This window comes from Carassius carassius, chromosome 6, assembly GCF_963082965.1.
Source record: "Carassius carassius chromosome 6, fCarCar2.1, whole genome shotgun sequence".
Taxonomy (NCBI): domain Eukaryota; kingdom Metazoa; phylum Chordata; class Actinopteri; order Cypriniformes; family Cyprinidae; genus Carassius; species Carassius carassius.
The window spans coordinates 30,819,669-30,842,777 of NC_081760.1; the positions used below are offsets into that span (position 1 = coordinate 30,819,669).

The following is a 23,109-nucleotide window of genomic DNA, read 5'->3' on the forward strand; positions in this document are numbered from 1 at the left end:
CCCCTACAGTGGTGGCTCAAGACCAAGGGATTTTCCCCGAGGGGCAATCCGCTTCGCACTATCAAGGTCACGCGGCACTGCTTCCGTGCCTTAGACATGTGGAAGAAACCTTGGTTCTTGAATCAGGGCCCGGTGCTGGGAGCTCCTTGTCGCCGTGTGACACTAGCGACGGACGCGTCCCTCACCGGCTGGGGTGCGGTCATGAGTGGCCACCCTGCCCGTGGTCTGTGGAGCGATCGCCATCTAACGTGGCATATCAATTGTCTAGAAATGCTAGCAGTTTATCGTGCACTGAAGCACTTCCTCCCAGACCTGAGAGGTCACCATGTGTTGGTGCGCACCGACAACACATCAGTGGTCTCTTACATCAACCACCAGGGCGGTCTGCGTTCGCGCCCTTTGTACAAGCTGGCACACCAGATCCTGGTGTGGTCCCAGAACAAACTCCTCTCATTAAGAGCAGTATATATTCCTGGGAAGTTAAATATGGGAGCAGACATACTGTCGAGGCAGGGGCCGAGGCCCGGGGAATGGAGACTTCACCCACGGGTGGTAGATCAGATATGGAGAGTGTTTGGCAGGGCTCAAGTAGACCTTTTTGCGACTCAGGAGACGTCACAATGTCCCCTCTGGTTCTCTCTAGTTCATCCAGCTCCTCTGGGACTGGACGCTATGGTACAGACCTGGCCGAGGCTTCGTCTGTACGCTTTTCCCTCTATCGCTCTGCTTCCGGGAGTTCTGGCGAGAGTACGCTGGGACGGGGTCCGTCTGTTATTAGTAGCCCCGTTCTGGCCGGGCCGAGTATGGTTCTCAGATCTAGTCTCGCTCCTCGACGGCTCTCCGTGGGAGATACCGATCAGGACAGACCTACTCTCACAGGCGCAGGGCACGATAATTCACCCTCGCCCGGAGTTGTGGAAGCTGTGGGTGTGGCCCCTGAGGGGGCACAACTGGTAGCAGCTGGTCTCTCAACTGAGGTTGTGGAGACCCTACTCCAATCCAGAGCTCCCTCTACGAGGAAACTGTACGCCCTGAAGTGGAAGCTTTTCACTTCATGGTGCAGAGACCGCCAGCTAGACCCAGCAAATTGCCCAGTTGGTACAGTTCTGGAGTTTCTACAGGCTAGGCTCTCTGCAGGGTTGACCCACTCTACTCTGAAGGTCTACGTGGCGGCCATTGCGGCCTACCACACCCTTCTCGACGGTCAGTCTCTGGGAAGACACCCCCTAGTTACACGTTTCCTCCGCGGTGCACTGAGGCTGAGACCTCCAGTACGGTCCCGTATTCCCCCGTGGGACTTGGTTGTGGTGTTAGAGGCTATGTGCAAACCCCCGTTTGAACCTATTCAAGATATCTCAGACAGACATCTCACACTTAAAACCTCTTTTCTGTTGGCTATTACCTCTCTGCGGAGAGTAGGAGATCTTCAGGCCCTCTCGATGGCCCCTTCTTATCTTGAGTTTGCACCAGGCATGACTAAAGCGTTCATATACCCTCGAGCGGGATATGTTCCCAAGGTTCCCTCTGTTACACCACGACCTGTAGTGCTGCAGGCCTTCTGTCCTCCTTCCTTTCGGGAGCCCGACCAGGCGAAGCTAAACTGTATGTGTCCGGTTCGAGCACTGGACGCATACGTCCACAGAGCTGCCCTGTGGAGAAAAACTGACCAATTGCTTGTGTGCTACGGTCCCCCCAAGAGGGGTTCTCCTGCTTCTAAGCAGACTATTAGTCGTTGGATAGTCGAGGCTATCAACGTCACCTATGAGTCCTCTGGTCGTCCCCCGCTGTCGGGAGCCAAGGCTCACTCTACTCGGGGTATGGCGGCCTCTAAGGCCTTCTTAGCAGGTGTATCCATGCTGGACATCTGCAACGCTGCGGGGTGGTCCACGCCCTCTACATTTGTTAGGTTCTATGGCCTAGATATGCCAGTCACTCCAGGTGCTTCTGTCCTCCTGTCCTGAGCTGTGCTCTTCGGATACACACCAGGCAGGGGTTTGGTAGTCTGGCGGCGTTAGGACTCGTTCCCCAAAGCGCTTCGACGCAGCTCGAGTTCCTGAAGAGGAACGTCTCTAGGTTACGTATGTAACCCTAGTTCCTCGAGGGAACGAGACGCTGCGTCTCGGAGCCATACCCCCGGCACCCCTGCCGGCGCTTGCTGGTACTCGAAGCTGACGCCAGCTGCGTGGCACGTGCTTTTATAGCTTCCTGGTCGCTTACGTCACCACGTCGGTGACGTCACACCCTTCCATTGGACTGATTACACACGATATTCAGAGTCGCGTACGCTGAACGCGTTCCCCAAAGCGCTTCGACGCAGCGTCTCGTTCCCTCGAGGAACTAGGGTTACATACGTAACCTAGAGACGTTAATATGGGACCAGCTAAAAAAATTAATGGGCCAAGAGCATAAAACAAGAAAACCTGTTGAAATAATGGTGGATGAAAAGCGCGTTGGGAACCCAGTAGAAGTAGCTACGACATTTAATCATTATTTTGTTGACCTGGTTACAGCCATTGCCCAGAGCTTCAAATCTGTAAATGTTGCGTTATATAAAACCCCATCAACAGAACCTAGTATTGTCTTTACTTGTGCCACAGAAGCAAATAAGGAAGCAATCATTACAAAACTTAAATCGTCCAAAGCAAAAGATATCCAAGGAATGGACACAGCAATGCTCAAAGATTTCAGATTCAGATTCAGAATCAGAATCAGAATCAGAAAGAGCTTTTTTGCCAAGTATGCTTGCGCATACAAGGATTTTGTTTTAGTGACATGAGCTTCCAGTACACAGAGACAACAACACACAGACAAAAAAAATAATAATAATAATTTGGGCAAATAAATAGGTGTATAAACAATTGTACTATAAATGATAATGGAATAGGATTGAGTAAGATGCAGGGATGTACTAGGATGGAGGGGTAACAAATAAATATAAGGATATTGCACATTTTTATTGCATAAGCATAAGTGGGGAACATTTAACTGTTCATGAGGTAGATTGCCTGGGGAAAGAAACTGTTCTTATGCCTGACTGTTCTGGTATTTGCGGCTCTGAGGCGCTGGCCAGATGGCAAAAGTTCAAAGATGGGGTAACTTGGATGTGAGGGATCCAGAGTGATTTTCTGAGCACTTTTCCTCACTCTGGATGTATACAGTTCTTGAAGGGTGGGCAGAGGAGCACCAATAATCCTTTCAGCAGTCTGAACAGTTCTCTGTAGTCTTCTGATGTCTGTTTTTGTTGCTGAACCAAACCAGACAGTTATAGAAACACAGTACAGACTCAATGATGGCTGAGTAGAACTGTTTCAGCAGCTCCTGTGGCAGGTTTAACTTCCTCAGCTGGCGAAGGAAGTACAACCTTTGTTGGGCCTTTTTCACAAAGGAGTCAATGTGATTGTCCCACTTCAGGTCCTGAGAGATGGTGGTTCCCAGGAATCTGAATGACTCCACTGCAGTCACAGTGCTGTTCATGATGGTGAGTGGGGAAAGTGCAGGGGGGTTTCTCCTAAAGTCCACGATCATCTACACTGTTTTGAGCGTGTTGAGCTCCAGGTTGTTAAGACTGCACCAGACAGCCAGCTGCTCAACCTCTTGTCTGTAAGCAGACTCATCGCCGTCCTGGGTGAGGCCGATGACTGTAGTGTCGTCTGCAAACTTCAGGAGCTTGACAGAGGGGTCTTTAGAGGTGCAGTCGTTGGTGTACAGGGAGAAGAGCAGAGGGGAGAGAACACATCCCTGAGGGGCACCAGTGTTGGTGGAGCAGGTGTTTCAGCTTATCATTAACCAGTCCCATCACAAAAATTATGAATCAATCCATATGTCAAGCAGAATTTCCAAACATATGGAAAACCGCCATTGTATCATCTATTTTTAAATCAGTAAACCCACAATTTGTCTCTAATTATAGACCTATAAGTACTTTACCTGTAATGTCTAAGGTCCTAGAGAAATGGAAATCTGATCATATAAAAGACCACTTAAACAAAAATTATTTTCCTCTTTCACCCACTACAGTTTGGATTTCAACCTAACCATTCAACTGAGTCATCAAATTGCTACTTTATTGATAAAATCAAGTTATCACTTGACAGCAATAGCATTGTAGGAGCAGTCTTCCTTGACCTTAGAAAAGCATTTGACACAGTAAACCATTGTGTCCTATTGGCTAAACTATCTTCTTTTAATCTCTTCTTCTTTTAAAAACGTTCGCATTGGTAATAGCCAGTCTGAGCCCCTCCCTCTGTCGACCGGCCTGCCACAAGGCTCCATACTATCCCCTATCTTATTCTGTATGTACATTAATGATTTGCCACTGGTGTGTCCGAAGGTTAACATTCAAATGTACGCGGATGACACAGTTCTGTATGTACATGGATCTTCAAAAACCGAGGTTGCTGACAAGCTTACAAATGTGATGGTTAAAGTTACAACATGGTTGAATCAATCGTGTTTACAACTCAATCTGTCAAAAACTGTGGGTATGTTCTTTACTAAATCACATAAGGTAACTAAAGATGCAGATATACTAGTGTCAGGAGAAAAAAAATACAAATTGTCAAAAAATACAAATATCTTGGCATTTATTTAGACATCAAATTAAATTTTAGATCACATATAAGGCAAACAAGTAAAAAAGTCCAATTTAATCTAGTAAATTTCAGATTGATTTGAAATTCTATGTCTATTCAAGCTGCCAAAACTTTTATGCACTCAATGATTCTATCTCATTTTACCTACTGTTTAACGAGCTAGTTCCCAGTCTAACTTCACTACCCTGAAACTATTCAAATCTTTATACAAACAGACACTAAAAGTACTTGATAAGAAACCAAAACATTTACACCACTGCGCCATTTTATTAAAATACAATATTTTAAGTTGGGAAAATCAAGTTCACAAATTGCTGTCAGGTCTACAAAATCTTACATGGGATGGCCCCGCCACCCCTCTGTGATTTTTTTAATTACACACAGAATTACCAGAGGAGTGTCAAGAGGTGACTATTATTCCATTCAGAAAAAGTGTTTTTAGTAAATCCGCCTTCTCCGTTAGGGCTTCTCAGGAGTGGAACACCATTCCGTCATCAGTCAGAGATATCAACACATATAGCCTTTTTCGATCACATCTGAAACGTTGACATGTTAGTAATCAGACTTGTCAACATTAAAGTTTTGCTGTTGCCTGTTTGTGTTACAGTCGCGAATGTGTGCCTTTTTGGGGGGGGGGGTCTTACAATAATACAATTACAATAATTGTATTATTGTAAGACCCTGCTAATGATGTTAAAATGTATTTTTATACTCATCTAACAAATGCTTTTTAACTTGTTGCATTGACAGTGCATGCTACATGAAGCTAATGCCTGTGTGTATAATTTTGTTGTTTTTTAGAACTTTTTGTAGTGGCTCTTCCTTTTGAATATAGTGTTGCATAAATGCGTGTCCTGTCATTATAAAACTCTCCTTTCGCTCGGCAACTGTGAAGTGAGCAGGATGGCCTTATTTTTGAGACTCATCCACAGACAACCCGGTTTGGGTGCGGGGAGTTTTTTTTTTTCATGATAAATATGAGCAGCACAGCGGTTTATATGTATATTTATCCATAAATGGGTTAATATTAAAACAAATAAAGAAACCATGTAGGAGAGTGGTTATTATGTGCAAACAGTGAGAAACTCTATATTATCTGTCACTTTCACTTTTCACTTTCACTATTTGAGCAGTTTGCACGTCAAAAAATCTACATTATTCCAATTTGTAGCTTGTGACATATAAACCAGCACATCAACCCGATCACTTTATTTATCGTTCATGTAAACACTACAATCAGATTCATCAATCATAATGAATTCAGTCCGATTGAACCAAAAAAGTGTGCATGTAAATGTAGCCATAGAGAATCTTCTCCTGCTTTTTTGTATTAACTTTTTTGGCAGTTAGCAAACCAGCTTTTGGTACATTACTGCCACCAGGTGAAATGGAGTTCAGATCTTTATTTATATACTTGATTCCACATCTGTCCCTATAGTAAAGTCAGCACCTCTCTTATTTAATCCCCTTTGGTTTTTTAGCCAATAGATTTCCTAGTAACAGAGTCTGAACTCCTTTTGCCTACAATTTTCAGCTTTTATTATATGTTGTAGCATTTAAAATGAGGTCTTTCACTGGGTTTACTATTATTATTATTATTATTATTATTATTATTATTATTATTAGTTTCTCGTCTTAAGCCAGTAAGTTTTAAAAAATCTTTTTTTTTAAAGGTCAACACTGCCCTCTTGTGGTCGCATAGATTTTGTATTTTTATTTTTATCTTGTGGCTTACAGTGGTTTTTAAAATAGAGCAGACCTCTTAGAGTCTACAATGTATAGTTGTACAGAGCCAAAACAGTGAAAAAAAATCTGTAGTTGCACTAGGCACAAGACAATCCACTGAATAGCACTATAAAAAAGACCAAAATCTTGCAAGCCTCATAAGTTAGTTCGATCATCTGTATTTCAAAGAAATGTATTTTTGTAAGAGAAAGAAAAAAAGACAATTGAATAATAAGCTGAAACATACTTGGAAAGAAAAACACATTTTTCTTCACATTACCATACACTTCATTTTTATTTACACTTTAAAGTTTTTTTTTTTTTTTTTTTTAAAGACAACATTAAATACAGAAGGCACTTACAAAAATTATTAAATTATAGAAACATATTAACATGGATTAAAAATAATAAGAAAAAATAAGGACTAGAGAAAGTGCCACATGGCTGCCTTGTACAGTACATCTCAAGTAAAATCTAAAGAGTGCTAATCTAAGTACAGTATAAAGAGGATTTAATGTTATTAGATTAATGCCCCTACTAGGTTTTCATACATAATAATTTCATAATTTGAAATACAGATAGCACATAACACAATTGTTGTTGTCACTAGTAAGTGGTTCTTGTTTTTGTTACGATTATTTTAAATGTTAGGCTTTGTGGTTTCTTCACCGAAGGAGTACTGGTACAACTCGATTAAGCGGTTGGCCTCCCTCTGCCCTGACAACAAAGCACCATGGGTAGTGGAATAGTATTTTCTATGGGTGGCTTCCCCAGCAAACAACACCTGTAGTGGCTTTGGAAAGAAGAAAAGAACAACAAAAGTTAGCTTGACCAAACATATGTTCTACAACATTACTGCCCTGTGGCCCAGTTAGCTATTTTAGTCTCAATCTTTCTGCTGTAGAAAAGTGATTTAGCAGTCTCTAGCCTCTTTTTGTGCAGTGTGCTCTGTGGGGACAGACTGTTCCTTTCAGACCTTTAATTGGCCAGAGCATGTTTGTGTGCTTATGCGAATATGTATGTGTTTGTCTGGCCCTTGTACAACTCAACCTTCTCATCGGACTCAAATTTCAGTATCAGTTCTGCAGAGCTCAGCAAGACGTATTTAAAAAATCTCCACGCAAACAACTCGGCTCAGCTTGACATTAATCATTTGAACAATGACAAGAGGTAAAGAAGCCATGTAAGTGGTTCTAAACCGGATTCAAATCTCTTTGATTTAAAATAATCAGAAACAAGTCTTAAGCCTTGGAAAGGGCACCTGATGTTTTTGGTTTAATTGGCAGATAAGTTAAAAATAAGTTAAAAACATAATTTACCCTCCATACACTTATTTGCCCACCATGAGAACATGCACTAACAAAGAGCAGCGATATTCAGATATGCAGTATATATTTTACTGCATAAATTCTGATGCGTGTACTGCAGTTGTGCAAAATTTGCTTGAATAGTTCATACGACTCAGTGGAAATTTCGACTCACCGGAGCCTTAGTGTTCTTAATATAAGGCAGGGGCTCAGCTAGCTTCTCCACATCTCTGCCACTGGAGCCAACTCGAGTAAAAGAGTAAGAACCCCGGATATAAGGATTACTGCCCCATGAGGAGCGCAGGATCCGCCTTGGTTTCGGAATATTCTGGTTCCCTGTTAGAAACATCAAACATATGAAAATAAATTGACTATTTGTCAAACGCTACTTATTGAGTTTTATTTTATTTATTTTTTTTATCTTAAACTTGTGCGTATTGTTGCTACAACTTTAAACCAAGAAAATCAAGAGACTACTTTGTACACAAATCCTTCTTTCTTTTAAACAGGGTATCTGAAGGATTTTAAGCTCAAATTTAAAACATTTTAAGATCTGCATAAATATAATTAATACCATATAGCAGCAGGGTAGGGTAAGTTCTATGTTAACATATTAAACTGTAAAATGACCAAAAAAAGTATGATTGACCGTTCAGATATAGGTTTTCATTAAAAAGTAAATAAATTTCGCATTTTAGGCTTTAAATCATTTTTAAGAAATCAGATGAGTCAGAAATACAAACAATAATTTTATTAATGATATAACATCTAAATATATTTGGGTGTCTTAATTGTTTCGATATTATTAATGCATTATATTCTTGTCAATCCACCAGTTCACATTTACAACGCTGTGTGTTGTGTGCTACATAAAAACATGGTTTGATTTTACACTGGTCTAAACAAAACAGCAGACGGTCTTATTGAAAATGCAAATTCATTCTCTTCCAGCAGATGATGCTTTCGGAATGCCATAAATATACCGGTTTCCCCGGTAACCGCAGTACACAGCAACACAACTCCTGACTTTAAAACATGCATCGCTTATGTTTATTTAATGAATTCACAGCCTTTTTAAGTTGAAGCATCACATTAAGCTGCATTACAATTCTTTTCTTTCCATTCCTAAATTTAAGACCTCTTGAAATCACAGTTAAGACTTTATTGTACCATTTAAGATACAACTTTTTGATACAACTAAATTTAAGACTTTTTAAGGACCCGCGGAAACCCTGTTTAAAGTGTAAAACATTTTGAAGTGTTGTTCTTTTATGCTGATCTATGTTTGTTTTGGTGATGTGGTTGAGTGGACGTGTGTTGAACAAGGGAAGTTAATCTTAAGTCTACCGTCATACCTTTCAGTTACCAGTGGTAAGGTGTGACCGAATCCAATTTCAGCATACTAATTATATAGGACTTGGGCAGATGGGAGGGGAATCTGTTGTGGATCTGGATTAAAACAGTCTGACCTAGTTAAGAGGCATGCCGGTCTGTTGACATCATCTACAGAGGATCAGAATCTGACTTGTGTTCTGTCATGAAAGGGTTACAATGGAAGAGTTGTTTACAGAACAATCTTTCACACCACCTTGGAAACTTAAGAACCACTGTTTATAAATTTACACTAGAGACCTGACCTTGTCGCAGCTACGTGTGCCTTCTTGTCACAGAGAAATATAACTTAAGCATGACAAGCAGACAACGTTAATGTAACCAGTTAAATGTGCATGTGACAAAACTCTGACTCTTTGTTTGGATGACAAACTTGATTGCATTAAAATCATGAAGCCCTACGCACATCTCCTGTCAGCTGGATATTATCTACCATGATTATTGTGTAAATGCAGCTCTCTAAAAGGGTCAAAATGGGGTATTATACAGTATGAATCAGGGCATGGTACTGAGAAGCTAAAATCATTATGCAAAACAACGCATTAACAATGCTCTTTCTGCTGATAAATGCCTAAAAACTTTCAACAGCACTCTGAAGTCAATGTGGTAGCGAGAAACGAACTGCAATTCAATGACATATGGTACTACTGAGAATTACTGAGGGGTGTGATTTTTAGATTTGTCACACCCCGATTACAGTTCAGGTTAAACAGGATTTCACCCAAACTGCATTTATGAAAGCCTGTATAATTACAGTAAATTAATTGCAGCGTTACTCTTGCGCATATGCTGACCTGTAAACTGACGCAGTAATTCGGTGCATTTCTCCGCCACAGTCTCGTCGTCACACCTTTCCATGCGCAGGGCCTCTTCTCCACAGATCCAACCACTCAGCATGTGGCCATAGCGTTCAGGTGGATACAGCACATCAAAGCTGCAGATCTTTCTGTACCACAGCTCTTCTGGGTATGCTTGGCTCTCCAGTTGTGCCTCATCCTCCCACACAAACTGAATGCTGTTGCACTCGGGGCTCCAGAAGGGCTCTGCAAACTCCAGAAAGATCTTGTCGGTAGTACTAATGCCCAGTTTCTGGATGGCCTGCACCTTGTCTAATGGCAGTCTTGGGGAGAAGAGAGTCTCATGAGCTTTCTTCAGAACCCCAAGAGAGGCTGTTACGATCACATGGTCTGCCAGCAGACACTCGCCGTCTTCGCACTCCACACAGACCGGAGAATGACTGGGCCGTTGGTCCTGGTTATGGTCAACCTGGTCTACAATTTCCTCTGTATCATGGGAGCTGCAGTTCCAGTGAATGCGGCGGACAGGCTTGCTGAAGCAGAGGACACGACTTGGGATGTCCTGAGCCAGGATCTCAACGATTTTAATGAAACCAGCAGGAATGACATGGTGAGCGCCGGGAATCTCGGTCCACTCACCAAACTCACTTAAAGACACTTCATCCATGCTGGGGGAACTGCTTTCACAGCTCTCCACCTGAGGCACAGAAGAAAATATTAAGAAAAGAAGAAATCGCACAGAAAACTTGCTGTTAAGGTACTTCTTCAAACCAAAACTGAAGTCTGCTTAGTTTGATTATGTGACCATTCACATTGTGTATACTGTAGCCTTGCATAGCTTCATTTACTGTTGTTTTCACATAATAAATGCTTTAGCTCTGCTAAATACACCATTTACTCTAAGGTAAAAGTTTTAAACTATACTGCTGTAAACAAACACAGGCAGAAATGGTCTAGCAGGCATACAGCCAGCTGAGTTCTTTTTCTGATCCTGCCCCTTCCTCTCATAACCTTTAGCATTACAAGATGACATTCAATGTCTGTTCATGCTATTATGTGAATAGCCAGACTTAACACGAGACAAACAGTACTCCCTGTTGAAAAAACAAACAAAAAACGGCATATGCTGGTTAGGTATGTTTTGAAGCATTGCTGCTGGTTTGAGCTGTAGCCATGCTTCAAAACATACCTAACCAACCTTTTTTTTTTTGTCTTTTCTTTTTTTTTTTCAACAAGACCTTGTGATGTTTATGAAGAAGTTTAATTGTTCCATTAATTTTAAATACAAGCCTATTGTGAGTCTAGGTCAAAGTGTGGGTTGGTGAATAAATTATTAAATCAGTAGTACGTATGTTTGGAATCCACACCTCTGTGGGTGTAAAGCCAGTGTTATACTTTCCGCATGAGCAGAAAGAATGCAGAACGCGTGTAAGTGGACTACTTCTATTTATAGAATTATTGCACATCTGTCTCTCTTTATATTGTTTTATCGATGGATTGTAAAGGTTCAAGTAGCAACGGGTTTCTTCATACAGCCTGCGCATGTGCAATTGGTGCTTTTGAAGCCTACTGACCACGCACTTGTCCGTGCGGTCACAAAAAATGGGAGGCGCGCGGATGTCCGCTCAGAGCCTCCGCACACACTCTCCGATGACGATTTTACATCACACTTACCATAGCGGACTCGGGGAAACAGAAAGTATAACACAGGCTTAACTCTAGAGTATTTTGCAAGAGAAACTCACTGTTGCAACAGAGTGGGTAGCATGCATGGCAGTGAGCTTGACATCACTGTTATCTTACAAAGGTAGTGTATTATTTCTGAACACATAATATGTATAAGACAAGTACAATATGTAGTTGTAGGTTTTGCATCTTTTTTGCAAAGATGTTTAACAAGTGTTTAACAACTTCATGTGTGCTGCACTTAGAATATAATTTTCTTTAACCAGAGGGTTAATAAAGAAAAAGTAACATGAATCATGTTGTAGTTTCATTTTCAGGAACTTCTGGTTGTGGCTTGTTACGGAGGTGGCAAACAAAATGCCACATCTATAATTTCAAAATCAGGTCTATAGATATCATGATTTGTAACTATTCTGTGGCTAAACAAACCACAATGTGCTTATGAAAAATCTCTCCAAAACATAAGAGCCCTGCTCACCTTGAGGTACTGTTGTAGCATAGATAACTTGAGTTTCTTGGTGCTTTCTGAGTCATAGGGATCAAGCATGATCTTCTTGCGCACAACATCCCGAGTGAAGATCCCCACACTATTTTGACTCTCGGCTCCCACAGGCTTTCCATTCTGGAAGAACTCCTGAGTCAGCTCGTACACCTGCAGAAAGGAGGTTGTATAACAAGATTAAGAGTGAGAGATCGTAGAGTCATCAGATCATGAAGCTATATTTACCACAAAACAAGGGCTTAATTGCATTAGTTAATGAGGTTTGAATACACTAGTGTCAAAATAATGCAAAACTTTAAAAGGATAGTTCACTCAAAAATTATTTGTAAGGGAAACTGAAATCTCGGCTGACCATTCATGATTAAATCACCAAAAATTCTTCTTAATACCAGGCGAAAACAGGGCCATACTGCATAGTTATTCAAGCCTTAGAATCCACAGGAGGCTACACTGAAAGGTTCCAGCTAGTTACTTAGGGGCAGCTGTGGCCTAATGGTTAGAGAGCCGGACTAGCTAAAGGAAGGTTGCCGGTTTGAGTCTCGGTGCTGGCAGGAGTTGTAGGTGGAAGGGAGTGAATGAACAGTGCTCTCTTCCACCGTCAATTAACCATGGCCGAAGTTCCCTTGAGCTAGGCACTGAACCACTGAACCACTGAACCCCCAGTTGATCCCCGGGCTCTGGATCTATAGTTGCCCACTGCTGTGTATGTGCACTTGGATGGGTTAAATGCAGAGCACCAATTCCGAGTATGGGCTACCATACTTGGCAAATGTCACGACTTTCACTTTACTTGCACAAAACCAGACACTCTGCTTTCTTCCATTACCTCATTGTACAGATCACTGAACTCCTCCACCAGATCCTTTGGGATCCGCTTGCCATTGTTGGTCTGGTAGTGGGCCACACCATTCTTGGTGTAGAGGCTGATGCGGCCCACACTCCTCTCCTCCTCTGTGGTGTGTTCCAGCAGCCCATTGTCCTCAGCCAGGTGGTAGATGGGGTTCCCATTTGCCCCATGAATCCAGGTTGCTCCAAGTTCCAAAGTGGTTTTACCTGTAAAGAGAGGGAAATGAGCCACTTTGAAAATATGTTTTGTTTTTTTATCTGAGAAGGTTAAGGATGAAGGAATAAAAAAGGATGCTATCATATGACAAATACAATTGTCTCACCGTGCTGAATGCTTTGCACTCTGCCTCCGATACGGTCTGAGGCTTCTAGAACCGTGACATTGGTGAAGCCACTCTCCAAGAGGGTTTTGGTGGTGACAAGGCCGGCCAAGCCCGCGCCAATTACTACTATTCGTGGTTGTCGTTTTCTGTGTAAGGCACTACTAAGAGGATCATCAGTGCTGTCTGAAGATATTTCACAACTTTGCATGCCGTCCAAACTCTTCTTCTAGGGAATCTGGGGAAGGGTAAGATGGGGAGAAACTATTAGAGTGAACACCAAGCCCTCCAGTAAGGCGAAAATTTTTGATTATTCACTGAAAGTAGGAAAAGAATACATCAAAGATATAAAACTTGATATATTTGAGCATTGAGCATTTATAGAAATGACTGCAACACAGTGTTAAATAACACCATACCCATTTCTTATCTCCAACCTCATATTATATATATACACATTGAACAGGGCAACAGACTTGCAACAACATACTATAGACCAAGGGTCCTCAACTCTGGATCTCAAGATCCACTTTCATGCAGAGTGTAGCTCCTCCAACCCTAATCAAACACACCTGAACAAGCTAATCAAGGTCTTCAGGATTCCTACAAAGTTTCAGGTAGGTGTGTTCAATCCAGGTTGGACCTAATCTTGCAGAAAAGGTCCAGAGTTGAGGACCCCTGCTATAGAATGTAAATGTCCAGGCCCGGCTCCAGAATCAAATCACTGAAGGTGCTTCTTAAATTAGTGAGGCTGCACTCTCTCTCTCTTTTTCTCGCTATATATATATACATATTACACGTCAGTGTGTGTGTGTGTGTGTGTGTGTGTGTGTGTGTGTGTGTGTGTGTGTGTGTGTGTGTGTGTGTGTGTGTGTGTGTGTGTGTGTGCAATTCATTGCTATGGTGCAAGAGCTATATAATCACTGAAAGCAGATTCTTAGTTCATACTCATCTTTGTTCATCATGCTCTCACATTAAATTATAATCAATTAAAGGGATACTCCACCCCAAAATGAAAATTTTGTCATTTATCACTTACACCCATGTCGTCCCAAACCTGTAAAAGCTTTTTTCGTCTTCAGAACACAATTTAAGATATTGTGGATGAAAACCCGGAGGCTTGTGAAAGGACAATGTTCTCTTCTTTATATTTCATTATATCCAACTGCACACACTGCTTATCTGTCAGTATTGTCATTGTACCCTGCAGGTATAGCCACACACGTGCAATGAGGAAGAGATGGATAACTGTGAATGAATCTGATTTAAATGAATGCGGTTGTGGCTACTATGCTCTTAGTAGACACCACAATAACCTCGTGTTGGGAGTGTGCACAGGCCAAATTCATAATTCAAACACAGTTTGTTATCAGACTGTGGAGAGGACAGGAAGGGCTGTCAGTGGCATGAATGGGTTGTTTCCTTCTTGAGAATTCTCAGCATGTGACCTCAAGTGAATTTAGATTATAAATGTGGATGAACTAAAAACTTTAGATGGTTTGTTACATTTGTAAAATAGATTTCCTAAACAAATGGAACACAGTTTTCTAAAGATAATCAATTCACCATGCAAAAACAACAAGTGTCAGGGAAAAATAGCAAAACATAAAACCTTATCCTAGCTTTATTGTGAAGTAATATGTATGTAATAAGGATTAAGTAAACACATAATGTTTTGTTACACTGAACTGGAAGCATGAAGCATAATAGAACTCTCTTGCTGCATCTGAAAACTGAAAAATGCTGCCTTCTGAGGATGCATTCCAAGGTAGGAAGGCATCAAGGCTCATCCAAATTCAATGTTAGCTTCAGTTCCTGTCTCCTGAGATACCTTCATCTGGCCGGTTTTTGAAGGCAGCATATATGTATCCTTTGCTAACTTTGATATCCCACAATCCTGTGCGTTCCATTCTGTGACAGTTAAGCCAAAAAATAAAGATGGCTTCTGAAAGTTACGGTCGGTGGTCAATTTGTGTGTAAATGTATGTTTTTGATCAACGTTTTCCACTTTATGTAATTTCTAGCGATAAAATTAATATTGCAGTAATGTAATATCCACTTAATTGTCACCAAAGCTCTCAATGTTTTGCTGTAGATCATTGCACCATTACTAGATGCCTGTCCAAAATCAGTTTCATGAGGTGCCTTCGTGCAAGTCATTGCCTGATACGGCAGAGAGGCAGCAAGTCACCTGCCTAAGTTTTGATGCAGCATCTATTTGTGTGGTCTACAGCTAGAACACGGGTAGGCAAGTTCGGTTCTAGAGAGCCGCAGTCCTGCAGAGTTCAGCTTCAACCCTAATCAAAAACACCTGAACAAGCTAATCAATGTCTTCAGGCTACAGGCAGGTGCGGTTTTCTTTCAGGGTTGGAGCTACACTCCGCAGGACTGTGGCTCTCTAGGAACGAACTTGCCTACCCCTGAGCTAGAAAAACAATCCAAATATAGATGAGCTTTGAAGCTGTATATCCAAAATTACAGAGTGAAGACCAGTTTTTCCAGATTATGAAAAAGTTATCATTAATTCTTTGAGAAGTTGACCTTAGTTTTGTAATTTATAACTTAAGCAGAGGAAGTTGGTTAGTGCCAGCAGTGATAGTATTAGAAGTGCCTGATTCTTCGATTAATGCTTGTCTAGTGAATGGATCCCTTTAGCAAACAAAGCTTGTGAATGTGTTATCTCATTGATCTGCACTGACCTCCTGTTAATCAGAGTAGCAGTGAGGTGTTTATCACTGACTCACAACCAGAAACTCCTATAGAATGAATTCTCTACAGTGAGGTGAAGAAGGTTCTTAGATGGGGTCCTGAAATGGAAAGGCCTGTCTGCCGGTGCTCACCCCACCCGTTCCAGTCTCATGCAGTTTGAGGTGAATCAGAGTGTATGTGCAATGTTTAACAGACACACATCTCTGATATAACCAGTGCTCTCTAGATTGTGGAGCACATCAGAAGTTTCTGAAGGCATTACAAACAGCTGTACCAAATAAAACATAACTACAGACCTTTTTCTTAACACAGTGGTTATGGTTGAGAGGGTTTGTGTAAGAAAAACTATGCATGTGAACATCTTTGCCTTGTGGCACATCTGGTTTCAAGGTAGTGGTAGAAGGTCACAGCTAATGAAGTTAGAACAAAGCTATAACAGAATATTAGATGTAAACTTAATAGAAAAGGTTCTTAAAGGGTTCTATCAGGTGCTACATATTTGGAACCCCTAAAAGGTTTCATATAGAACCTTTTAAGGGTTCCTATAATGGGATCAGTGGCGTATGGGACATCCCCGCAGCCCCCGCGGTACGATATTTATAATGTTTGCTGCATGGATAAAAAAAAACGCTACTAAAATTGTGATTTGACAGGGAAAAACAATGATGTATGTAAATAATGTAGGCTAAAATACCGGAAAATCAAATGTTTACAAACATTATAAACACAGGCTATTTTATTCCGTTCCCTCCACAACAAATACTCTATATTTAATAGTATTAAGGCTATATAAATGTCAAGCCAAAAACTAATTAAATTAAAGGGAAATTGAAGCCTACCACTCGTTCGGCACAAAACCAAATGTTTCCATATTCGCAACTTATTTGGATGCTAAAATAATATTTATTACATATAGGTTTTACACAGCTCGCATTATCTACGTAAATCATCATCCTTCACAAAGGCTATACAACTATAGCAGCACAGTGATGCTCTGGTCACGCTGAACTCAACAACAGACTATTTCAATTGAGCACTGTTACTTTTATATGTTTCTTTGTATGTGTTTTGTTTTGATAATAAACAGGAGTTGTAAATAGGAAGAATAAAAATGTTGTGTGTCCGCATGAGGCGCCGGTTATTCACAATTTAGTCACATACCAACGCTGGTTGGTCATACAAGCAAGACATCATTCATCACTGTAAAGCCTTGGCAAAATAATAACAATGATAATAATAGCCTAATAAAGAAATAAAGAATGAAAAGAAAACTGCAAACTTTTGCAAAATAGATAAAAGCTTTCTGTCACAATCGCATCACATGAATAGAAACTCAGCACGTTTTTTCCTTTCGTTTTGTTCTGTTCATCTGTTAATGATTTAAGTGAAATATATTTATATGTTTGTGGGCCCTGGTCCGCTGCTGTGCTTCACCGACAATGACCTTTTTCAATGGCAAACGCTTTAGCGATTCACTGGTTGTCAGTTAATAATAATAAAGTTGGTAAATGTATAGAAAGTAAATTTTACTCAAAATGTAGCATATATAGTTATTCCTTTAATTTGTTTTTGTTTTAAACGTGTTGGCCATTACCTATGACATGCATCAATGCAATGATAATTTACCACATTCATGACTGCTTAATCAGTTATGTAAATGGAAGAGACAGACTCCGTAGTATACTTGCAGCAGATACACAATAACTTTTGTACATGACATCACTGCTGGTGGGAGGGGGCCCCATCTCATTCTTTGCAGGGGGACCATTAAGATGTGCGGTACGCCACTGAATGGGATCATTTTATGAAATTGTACTTTTTTTTTTATTAAGTTTTATGACTTAAACAGCTCAGATACTTTATCACTAGAAAGAATAAAATTACTAAGGATAAAATCAAAGTATTATGTGATCATTTAAGACACTTTTATTAGCATTTACAATGACACACGCAATATATAACACACAGCAATTCACAGTGTAACAATTAGAAGAATTGACATAAATCCAAGTTTCTTTTTTATTCTTACTTTTTATTGTTTTTACCTTAAATTGAGAAAACAGTGCATTCACCATTCACTGCAATATTAACAGTACAAACTAGTTTTTATCAAAACCCCTCCCCCTTACTCACCCATCCAATGTTGATTGCTAGAATCCACAAAAAGAATAAAATAAAATAACTGAAAAAATAACACAAATAAATAAACTGAAAGTTAACCTGCAAAAAACAGTAAGTAAATAAATAAAATTAGAATGACACCAAATAGTATATTTATACAGTTACGTATACAGTGCTGAATGAAACAAACTGAGTGATGGCTTTTGGATGCTCCATAATGAACAAATGGGAGACAGCAAACAGAAGCTTTTGACATCTCTGTTGTCAGTCAGTGACATGTCCATTTTGATGCTAACTCACTTGCATTGAAGAGGCTTGATATCCTAAGATGGAGATGCAAGTCGGAGAAACGTTTATTAGACCTACTGAGAATATACAATACAAAGGAAAACAGAGAGGAATCTCACACAATTGGATAAAATCTTAAAACTTACTCAAATCAGAGAAGTGTGATATCGTCTGAATGCAGATGACCAAACAAGTAATGCTGTACTCCAGAGTCCAGGGGTGCGTTCTCCGATAACGTTGTGTCTTAGCGCGCTACGAATACTCAAAAGGTACACCTTAACTACAGGTATACCTTTGCTACGTGTGTTCTCCGAACTATACCTTAGTATAGTTATATGTTGCTTAAGGTAAACCTTCTTAAGTTCGACCTTAGCAGTTGCTGTCCATGGTGGAGGTGCTGAATAGGTTGATATCGACGCCTCGATGATCGATTGTGCGCTCTTTCCTTCACAGCGGTATAGGTAAAGTATTGAGAAAACAATGTTCTTTATAAAGAAGCGAGAGTACGAGAGTTCTTTATAAAGAATAGTAGTACAAACTGCATTTATCGGGGCTTATTGAAATAAGTACATGCAGAAATAAATATGAGTATGTGTTTATAATTTAGCAAGTGTACAATCCCAAACCCTCACGGCCATAAGTGCGTTAATGTTCTCCACAACGTATGCTGATTATCCACCAGCCGTATCACATTATTGGCGTAAATCGCTCATTTGTGTAATTGGATGATTTCCTCAATAAAAGCGCAAACATGAGAGACATACCGACATTCACTATGTCGGGGAAAAAAGTCCGCAAAAAGAGATCGCCCAGCCACACTGAGGTCTTACTCAGCCCATATCCATCCCCAACAACCTCCAGAAAACTCCCCACGGCATAAAAACGAAGAGCCGCCAGCAGCAGAATTTCGGGGCTGAGGGGGTAGCTCCGTCGAGTTTGTCTTGACAAATCTGGGCCAACAAGATGCAAGAGCTGCAGAATTTGCTCCCGTGGCAGGCGAAATTTTTTTACAATGGTCTCTTCTGACATGGTAGTCAGTGGACTAAAATGTTCTCTTATAAAGTAGTTGACATACACTAACTGGCTCCGCGGACGCCGCCGTCTTTGATTTAAAACAAGTAGGCTACTCGCTGTCTCGCTGCCATAGCTATAAAGTTTGTGTAAACTCATCTTTCTTTATATAGACTCCTAAGCCTTTTCTGTCAAATGGTTCGCCAGCTGATGTGCCTTAGGATAGTAATAAAAAAAGCTAACAACCATTAGTATATGGAAACTTTATTAATGAAAACACTTCCATACACTGGGTGTAGGCTATAACAACTTAAGTATTTTATGTGTATAATTTTAAAGTAAAGTAAAAATTTAATTTTAATATTAAATCAGATTTTATATTAAATGTTCATATAAAATTTTCTATGTGTAATTAAACTGCGATGTAAAAAATATTTTTGCGTAGTGGTGGCCACTAGCGGTATGAACCGTCAGCAGCGATAAGGTATAGCTAAGAGCGCTCCAGACCAACCTTACGAACGCATGACTTACAGAAGGTAGGCCTATACTTAACTAAGAAGGTTTCGGAAACCACGTATTAATGATAAGGTACTTCTTAAGGTACAACTTAAGAACAACGTAGCGTTAAGGTAGTTTCGGAGAACGCACCCCAGAACTGTAGTGACAGTGCAAACAGAAATTCTTTATTTATTATGCATTTAACATATTAGCATTGGAACCTGCATGATAAAATGCAGAAAATAGAAAAAAAAGATGTCAGTAACTTCTGATTAGTAGATTTACGAGTTTGCCAAAGTTGATACAGTGAGGAAAAAGAAATATTGTACCTTTTTGTGTCATTGTTTTGCAGCAGGTTGGTCATGTATCCTCTGACTTCCACTTTTCACCACTCTGTTGAGGTTGGTGGTTAAAATCTTAAAAGTGCTCTCATCTTCATTTCATAATGCATCTTCAGCAACCAAATACAGTGTGTTTAGCTTAATTAATTCAATAAAACAAATAATGATATTTTACTATAACAGCAAACACAAAATACTTTCAGTTGTCTGCAGAAAAAAAATTGATATATCTCCATCAGCTTTTCTCTTTGTTCTTCTTGGTTTCTCTTGAATTTATGTTTTATGACTGCAATCTGGTTGTGATTTGACTGCTCCTGAAACATTGTTTCATCATATGTTTTTTTTAGGTACTGTACAATACAATCTACATTACAAAGAAAATAACAGGCTATAAAATGAACTCTCATTAGCATTATTGGTCCATCCACTGATTTATCACACTTTTTTTCTGAAATGAATCGCGATTAAACTTTTATTTTGCAATAAATATAAGTTTATATTGCAATAATTTCACATTCAATCTTCAAATGCAAAAACAACAGACAGTGTGTATATATATTAAAAAAAAAAAAAAGTGATGTGACATTCAGCCAAGTATGGTGACCCATACTCAGAATTCATGCTCTGCATTTAACCCATCCAAAGTGCACACACACAGAGCAGTGAACACACACCCGGAGCAGTGGGCAGCCATTTATGCTGCGGCGCCCAGGGAGCAGTTGGGAGTTCGATGCCTTGCTCAAGGGCAGCTAAGTCGTGGTATTAAGGGTGGAGAGAGAACTGTACATGCACTCCCCCCACCCACAATTCCTGCCGTCCCGAGACTCGAACTCACAACCTTTCGATTGCGAGTCCAACTCTCTAAACATTAGGCCACGACTTCCCCTTTATAATATATATATATATATATTTCTATATTTGTTCAGTCAAATATTTTTGTTGTCTGAAAGTGAGCATCACTGATAGTAATACTAAATTGTCAAGGAAAGGTTTTTTGAATTTTTATCGATTTTTTTTTTTACTAATATTTAACCATTGACTATAGCCATTGAACATTACATTTATTTAAAAATTGTTCTTCTTTTTTTTTTCTTATGCTCATTGATTAACAGGTATCACAGCAGCAAAGCACTGTTTAGCCCAAATAACCCTTTTGTGCCAAAAAGTGTTTTTTTCCCCTTATATAGAACCTCTTTGGAGTTGAGTAGAGAATATATAGAACCACAATGAACATATTTTTTTAAGAGTGCAGTAGGTTCCCTGTTAGCATTAACTACAAGTTTTGATGTTGAAGGCACTTTTGCCCCTTTTCTACCAACAGAGTCTAGTACTTTAGACAGTGTAGAACACAAGAAACCGCTAAGTTTTCAGAACAACAGCAAATCGGATGCCAAAATAAAGTAGAATGAACCAAAGACATTGTGAAAAGATAACTAACTTATGTATTTTGAAATTCCACTATTTCAGCAACCTCACATAGCACTAATCTTACATCACTGTGGCTTTGGGGGATATATATATATATATATATATATATATTTTTTTTTTTTTTTTTTTTTTTTTTTTTGTGGACTTAATGGACCTTGTAGCAGGATAATAATTACAAAACATGTCCTGGCATCTCACTTGCCATAGAGGGCGGGCTTTGAGGGACTCACACACTCTAGTCTAGATGACCTAGAAATCACACCCTACACCTCTATGATGCCTGTCCCTCTACTCACACACTGTAAGACAAAGGAAGTACATCATCACTGTAAAGTTTTCCCTTCATCCCATCCCACATTATCAGCAGGTCCCTTATCTAAAGCAGACTTGGAACTGTTAAACAGACCGATATTTAAGACTTACAATCCAAATACAGGAAATAAAACAGAACAGACCTTCACCAAGCCGGCAGAGTAGCCTAATCTCTTTCCTGGTGAGATACAGTCTTGTACAGTAGCTACAGGAAAGGATTTGATCTATCCAAATAAATAGGTTTGGTCTATATTAGCTTATTATTATTGTTATGCTCATTAATAATAATACTAATAATAATAATAATAACGTATAGGCTATGGAGAGAAAAAAAGATAGCAGCGTGTCATTTGAGTTTATATAAGCGAAGTTTGGCTTCTGATAAAGTAGCAGCACAAAGTCAGCGCTGCCACGTACATACTGTCACGGGCGAGTGGCCTCCAGTAATAAGAAAAGAAACGTCAACCTTTAACATTTACCAAATATCCTTTTCATGAAATCAACCATCACCTTTTACTATACTACATTTTTTCAGCTAATTTAACCTTTAAGTCACAATTTATAGCATATATCCTAATATAACAGCGCATTGTTAGAAGCAGCTCAGTGAAAAGAATTGTAACCGACAATGGACTGTGCTTTCGAGAAAGAAAAACGAATATAAGACAGAAGCACCTAATGTCCAATATGAAAGCACTGATCAGTCCTGCGAGTCAGTTTTGTTTACAGTTTTGTTTGGATCCACCATTTCTCCGTTAACAGCCTACATCATTAACACGCGCAGTACTGTAGCCTAATGGTAAAAACCGCACACAAATCATCTTATTTAGGATGGTCTTTACCGGACTTTGTCGTCTTCAGCGTAAAGCGGAGATCGTTCCTCTGTTCTTTGTATATTCGCAGCGTCTCTCTTTGTATTTATGTGTCTTGAAACCAGAAGCAGCCAGTTCAGTCGATGCCGCTGCCTCCTCGCTGAATAAATATGAGGACCCGTGACGTACAGCAACGGAACCACCACCGGCGCTCGAGCGAGTCTCGGCGTGACTCACGGTTTGTCACAGGGCATCTGAACCAACACAACACCAAAAGAGAGAGTAGAGCTGGTTTTGTTCAGTCTTGTTAGATGACGCCAAGCGCCTATTCTTAAGCATGCATTTAATGAATTAATCAATATTTCAAATTAAGTGTTTATACACTATATTTATAATTACGTTATATGCAGAATACGAAGATT

The 23,109-nt window shown here is 40.0% G+C and overlaps 1 protein-coding gene and 1 long non-coding RNA gene across 3 annotated transcripts; one reads left to right on the forward strand and one right to left on the reverse strand.

Annotated features, from left to right (window-relative positions):
• Positions 1 to 6,280: 6,280 nt before the first annotated feature.
• Positions 6,281 to 22,869, reverse strand: LOC132142621 (spermine oxidase-like). Of its 2 annotated transcripts, XM_059552623.1 has the most exons (7): positions 22,718 to 22,869; positions 13,171 to 13,405; positions 12,828 to 13,054; positions 11,978 to 12,151; positions 9,811 to 10,510; positions 7,800 to 7,960; positions 6,281 to 7,110 (listed from the first exon to the last, which is right to left on the reverse strand). In XM_059552623.1, exons 2-7 carry the CDS (start codon positions 13,376 to 13,378, stop codon positions 6,958 to 6,960), a joined length of 1,623 nt encoding a protein of 540 aa, XP_059408606.1. In that variant the 5' UTR covers positions 13,379 to 13,405; positions 22,718 to 22,869; the 3' UTR covers positions 6,281 to 6,957. The 2 variants fall into 2 exon arrangements, with proteins under 2 accessions (XP_059408606.1, XP_059408607.1); XM_059552624.1 differs by lacking the exons at positions 6,281 to 7,110; positions 7,800 to 7,960 and adding an exon at positions 8,979 to 9,156.
• LOC132142622 (uncharacterized) lies at positions 8,480 to 9,204 on the forward strand. Its single transcript, XR_009434088.1, has 2 exons — positions 8,480 to 8,609; positions 8,967 to 9,204. It is a non-coding gene; the product is annotated as an uncharacterized LOC132142622 (long non-coding RNA).
• Positions 22,870 to 23,109: the final 240 nt, after the last annotated feature.